The sequence below is a fragment of the Typha latifolia genome, chromosome 5, assembly GCF_019914945.1.
Source record: "Typha latifolia isolate L0001 chromosome 5, TyphaL0001v2, whole genome shotgun sequence".
Lineage (NCBI taxonomy): Eukaryota > Viridiplantae > Streptophyta > Magnoliopsida > Poales > Typhaceae > Typha > Typha latifolia.
Genome location: NC_133090.1, coordinates 5,122,222 through 5,127,905, shown reverse-complemented (window position 1 = coordinate 5,127,905; position 5,684 = coordinate 5,122,222). Strand labels below are relative to the sequence as shown.

Sequence of the window (5,684 nt, the reverse complement as noted above, 5' to 3'; positions counted from 1 at the left end):
GAGTGAGAGAATAAGTAAAACCGAGAGAGAGAGAGAGAGAGAGAGAGAGAGGAGAGTAAGAAAGAGAGTTAGAGAGAGTTGGAGAGAGAGCTATAAATGGGGAGAGAGAGAGAGAGAGGCAGTGATGGGGGTGTGGCAGTGGTGGCAGCAACGACGGCGATAGGCCGGCGTTGACGAGAGAGAGAGAGAGAATGAGAGAGAGATAGAGAGAGAGAGAATAAGTAAGAAAGAGAAACCGAAAGAGAGGGAGAGAGGTTTAGAAAGAGAGAGAGGCAGTGAAGGAAGGGAAGGGCGGCAACTACGGCGGCGGCGGGGCCTGTCGTAGCCAGTTGGTCACCGGGCCGGCGATTGTGGGCATACTGCATGGCACGAGCTCGTGCTAGGCAACACCAAAATTTTTTTTAATTTTTTTTAATTTTTTTAATTTTTTATTTCTTTCTTTTTGTCTCTTTTTATTTATTTAATTTATATATTATTATTATTATTGTTATTATTGTTATTATTAATAATATTTTTTTATTTTTTATTTATTTATTTATTTTTTTATTTTTATCTCGGTTATTACAATCATATTTCTCTCTCAAATATGACACATGATGCATGCCGACCATGACCATGATATTGTACCAAATACAACTATATATGATGTATATTGAGCACTCGATAATCCGGTAATTAGATAATGATGGGTTCTTATACCAAAGATAGGCTACGCAATAATTCCTTCAAGATCTAGATGTGTTACAAAAATCAGTTCGCGCAATTATGGAAAATTATTCGTTAAATATTCTTCGGTAGTCAGAAAACTACCATCCACATATTTATAGAGGCTAGCCAACAAGTCCTAAAATAATAAGTAACCCTAATTCTAGAGGATTCCCACCGAACGTGTTCGAATGCACCAAAAGCTCCATCTCTGTATGTGCGAACGCGATGTAGGTGTTCGAATGCAAGCGTTCGAACTCGCCCGACCATAATTGAATGCACAATATGTGTTCTCTGTATTTGTGAGCCTGATACAGGCGTTCGCAAATGCGTTCGAACAAGACCCCTCTTGCGTTCAAACGCAACCTACAGGATAATTTTTTTAACGGAAATAAACGACTAATGCAATAAGAAAATATCCTAACTAAGTGTATCAGTCCATCATGCTTCCCCCACCTTGCCCTCAATGTGAAAAGTCGAGAAAATGCTCCAAAATGTTAGTCTCCAACTCCCATGTCGCCTCATCGGATGGCTTGTCAAGCCACTAAATTTGAATCTCCAATCTTGTACCATGTTGTCGTCGACGTCTAGAAAGTACAAGAACTAGCTCTATAACCTCTATCTCCTCCAATGGCTCCGGTAGAACTAATCCAACGACTTATGATCTCCAATCCGCTCCCTCAGCAATGAAACATGAAAGACAAGTTGCACTCTTGACTTCTCCGGTAGCTCCAAACGATATGCAACTGGACTAATACGCTCCAACACCCGAAATGGATCAAAGTAGCGATGTGCTAACTTTTAGTTTCGCATCGAACGTAAGATCACCTATCGATACGGTTGCACCCTCACAAACACCCAACTGCCGACGTCGAACTCCTGCTCCCTATGGTTACGATCATAAACTTACTTCATGTAGTTTTGAGCAAGTTTAAGATGAGCACGCAACCTCCTCAATATGGCATCTCTATCCATCAACGCTAAGTCCACCTCCGTCCGATCTGCAGATGCAATTGGATCATAAGTGCGTAACGTCGGAGCCGTGTGTCCATACACCACCTCAAATGGAGTCATGTCAGTGCTGCTCTGGTAGGTAATGTCATAAGACCACTCCGCCCATGGTAAGAACTTCAACCATCGTCTTGGCATCTCTCCAACAAAGCACCTCAAGTACTGCTCAATGCCTCGATTGACCACCTCGGTTTGGTCGTCTGTCTGTGGATGGTAGGTCGAACTGCGTGGCATGCCATGTAACCGGGCAACATCTCTAACAAAAATTTCAACCACTGACTTGGCTGAAAACAGATGTGACAATGCCGAAAAATCCGTATACTTGCTCAATCTGTCAACCACCACAAAAATAACAGAATAACCATGTACCAATGGAAGACCCTCTATAAAATCTATAGAAATGTCCTTCCAAACACGGTCCGATATAGGTAAAGGATGAAGTAATCCAACCGGTTTCAATGTGGTTGCCTTAGCCCTTTGACAAACTTCGCAAGCACGGGCAAAACTCCTCACATCCTGGCCACGTGCAACTCTGAAATATCCTCCTATATGTTCTCAAGACACCCTCATGACCAACCTCTGGAGTTTGGTGGAAGTGCTCTAACAATTTCTGCCGCAATCCATCATTTGCGGGCACCCGAATGCATCCGCTGTCCAGTATCAAACTGCCTCAATTTTCCAACTCTAGATGCTGCTCCGGATCATCCATCACCTCCTGCAATAATCTCAAAATATCTGAGTCAGATGTAGATGCATACATCAGCTCGTCAAGGAAGGGAAAGGTCGGAGAAGAATAGGCTGCAAGCTTGGCGGTATTAGGTTGGCGCGATAGTGCATCTGCCGCTCTATTTTTCATTCCCTTCTTGTATTGGATTTTATAATCATATCTCAGCAATTTTATGACCCATCTCTGCTATGTTGGAGTGTGTATACGCTGTCCCATAAAGTATTAAAGGCTCCTTTGATCGGTTCGGATAATAAATCATCTACCGATCAAATAAAGCCTCTACTTTGTCATCGCATGCAAAATTGCCAACATCTCTCTCTCATAAGTCAATAATTGCTGAGAATTTTTGTGATAAAGCCTTGCTAAGATAGGCAATGGGACATCCTCTTTGCATTAGTACAGCTCTTATGCCAACACCCAACGCATCACATTCCACAATGAACTCTTTGGTGAAGTCTGGTAGCGCTAGAACGGGCGCCGTCGTCATTGCTGTTTTTAGTTTTTCAAAAGCTATAGTGGCTTCATTCGTCTATCTAAAAGAGTCTTTCTTCAACAAAGAAGTGAGAGGAAGAGTGATCTTGCAATATCCGGCGATGAATCGGTGATAATATCCAGTCAGCCCCAAAAATCCTCTCAATCTAGTGGTAATAGTAGGAATAGGCCAAGCGGTCATGCATGCAACCTTTTGAGGATCCACCGCTACAACATCCGCTGAAATGATGTGACCTAAATACTCCATTTATGGTACTCCCCATAGGCACTTGGACTTCTTGATCTTCAATTGATTTTGCTTCAACAAATTCTGCACGTCCTCCAAATACCACCAATGCTCCAATTCAGTCCTACTATACGCTAAAATATTATTAAAAAATACCAAGACATACCTTTGCAAGAGAAGCCAAAATATATCATTCATGAGGCCTTGAAAGATAGCTGGAGCATTGGTGAGACCACAAGGCATCACCCGGAACTCGTAATGCCCGTCCGAAGTCCAAAATGCAGATTTTGCACATCCACCGAGTAAACTCTAATTTAATGATACCCGGCCCTCAAGTTAAGCTTACTAAATATAGCCGCCCCTGTAAGCTTGTCTAAAAACTCCTCTATAATCGGAATGGGATATCGGTTCTTGACGGTAATAGTCTATACACAGCCTGAGTGTCCCATCCTTCTTAACAAAAAGAATAGGTGCTCCCCAAGGAGAGACACTAGGTCTTATGAAGCCTTTTAGTAGTAGTTCTTCCAACTGTACCTTAAGTTCCTTCAATTTTATTGGTGCCATTCTATAGGGAGCTTTAGAAATAGGTGAAGTATCAGGAGCTAAATCAATTGAAAAGTTTACTTCCCTGTCCGGGGGTAATCCGGGGAGATCATCTAGAAAAACATCAGGAAACTCTCTAATAACTCGGACATCTTCTAATTTAATCTGTTTAGCAGTATCCCTTGACAGACTAGCTAAGACACTTGTACATCCTTTCTTTAGTAACCTATAAGCTTCAAATGCAGATATTATCTTCATAGGGTTACTGGATTTATTGCCCTTAATTCTATATTCTGCTCCATCAGCTAAATTCATCACAATTTCCTTTCTATAGAAATCTATGTTGGCATGATATGCAACTAACCAATCCATCCTTAAGATAACATCAAAATCTGTCAGCTCTAGTGGCAAAAGATTTACTTTGAACTCCCTATCCCCAAAGCTAACTATGCAAGATTTATAAGCCGAATCAATAACAACTGTCTCTCCTACTGGTGTGGCAATCAACAGAATATCCTCTAAAGGTTCCATTTGAATATCAGAATGGCAAGCAAAAGAACTTGAAGTAAGAGAATGTGTGGCACCCGGATCAAATAAAACTCTTGTTGTATGAGAAAATAAATTCAGAGTACCTGTGGCCACATCATTAGATGCCAAAGCATCGTGCTCCGTCATCGCGAAGATCCGACCACCTCTAGACTTTCGACCAGACTGAAAGGAAACTGCCCCGCTAACTCCTCTGCCTCAGCTAGCCATAGCAGATACCCCGAAAGGTGCAGTTCTAGACGATGCTGCAGCAACCGTAACCGGGGCAGGGGCAGCACGTGGACAGTCACGACGGATATGACCAGGCTGCCCACACTCGTAACACAGACGTGGGTTAGGGCAATCTTGTAGATGATGACCATATTTGCCACATTCGAAGCAAGGCCGACCCTGACTTGGCGGTCCCCTAGGAAATCCACTTCCTCTACCAACTGAGGACGGCCCACTCACACTAACCTGAGACACTGCCTGGCTAAGTCCTCCAGATCCCTGTGAATCAGATCGGTTAACAGATGAACCAGTGCTAGAACTTCCCTGATAAGGATGGTAGGAAAGGCAACGCTGTGTCTGCGAAGGCGGTAGGCTCTGGCTTGCAGAAAAGACCCTAGAACTCCTGCCTCGCCTAGATTGGGTTCCGGATCGCCGAGCTTCCATAGCCCTCTTCTCCTGAATCACCCCTCAAGTGCCATCGCTCTCTCTACGGTATCAGCATAAGGGATGAGGCCTGCTACCTCCAAACTCTGTCGTATAGCATAATTCAGCCCATGCTTGAAACGTCGAGTTCTGGCTGCTTCATTTGGAACTTGATGGGGTACAAAACGGGCTAAAGCATTAAATTTGACCTCGTACTCTGCTACCGTCATAGGACCCTGACGTAAATGCAGAAATTCTTCTTCCATCTTTTCTTTCCTCCAAGCTGGAAAATGCTTTTGATCAAAGGCATCTAGAAATAACTCCCAAGTGATGACAGCGTCCCCTATCCTTGATTTTATCAGTCTTTCTGTAGCTTTCCACCATTGTTCTGCCTCACCTCGGAGCATAAAGGCAGCAAATGCTACCTTCTGCTGATCATTACATCCTAAAGTATCCAACATTTTCTCTATGTCCGATAACCATCCACTAGCCTCCAGTGGATCAACACCTCCATTGTAAATTGGGGGGTTTAACTGCATAAACTTATTTAAGGTGATGGTCGTTGTAGGAGGCGGCTCAGAGCTCTCTGCTAATATGCCAGCTCCTCTACCTCGAAGGATTTCCTCAATAAGTCTTTCTTGACTATCCAGGAGGCGCGAAATAGGATCACGCTCCTCTACAGACGGAGGAACTTCTGGGGTCTTAGTAGGGGCCTCAGCTGTGGAGGTCACCCTAGACTATGAACCTCTGCGACCTGGTGGCATCTTTCTGTAGAAATGATCAAATTCATCAACTGATTAG

General features: G+C 43.5%; 1 protein-coding gene across 1 annotated transcript; it reads right to left on the bottom strand.

Moving 5' to 3' along the window:
• Positions 1 to 3,506: 3,506 nt before the first annotated feature.
• LOC140788463 (uncharacterized) lies at positions 3,507 to 4,379 on the bottom strand. Its single transcript, XM_073137714.1, has 4 exons — positions 4,337 to 4,379; positions 4,069 to 4,222; positions 3,786 to 3,930; positions 3,507 to 3,704 (listed from the first exon to the last, which is right to left on the bottom strand). Exons 1-4 carry the CDS (start codon positions 4,377 to 4,379, stop codon positions 3,507 to 3,509), a joined length of 540 nt encoding a protein of 179 aa, XP_072993815.1.
• Between the last annotated feature and the right edge of the window lie 1,305 nt (positions 4,380 to 5,684).

Excerpts from the sequence above, each read along its gene's own strand:
- LOC140788463 (XM_073137714.1), bottom strand. The coding sequence starts at position 4,379 with ATGACGGAGCACGATGCTTTGGCATCTAATGATGTGGCCACAG. Across the intron at positions 3,931-4,068 it reads GTTATCTTAAGGATGGATTG|GTTACTAAAGAAAGGATGTA; the intron begins GTTAGTTGCATA and ends TGAAGCTTATAG. Across the intron at positions 3,705-3,785 it reads GATTACCCCCGGACAGGGAA|GAACTTAAGGTACAGTTGGA; the intron begins GTAAACTTTTCA and ends ATAAAATTGAAG.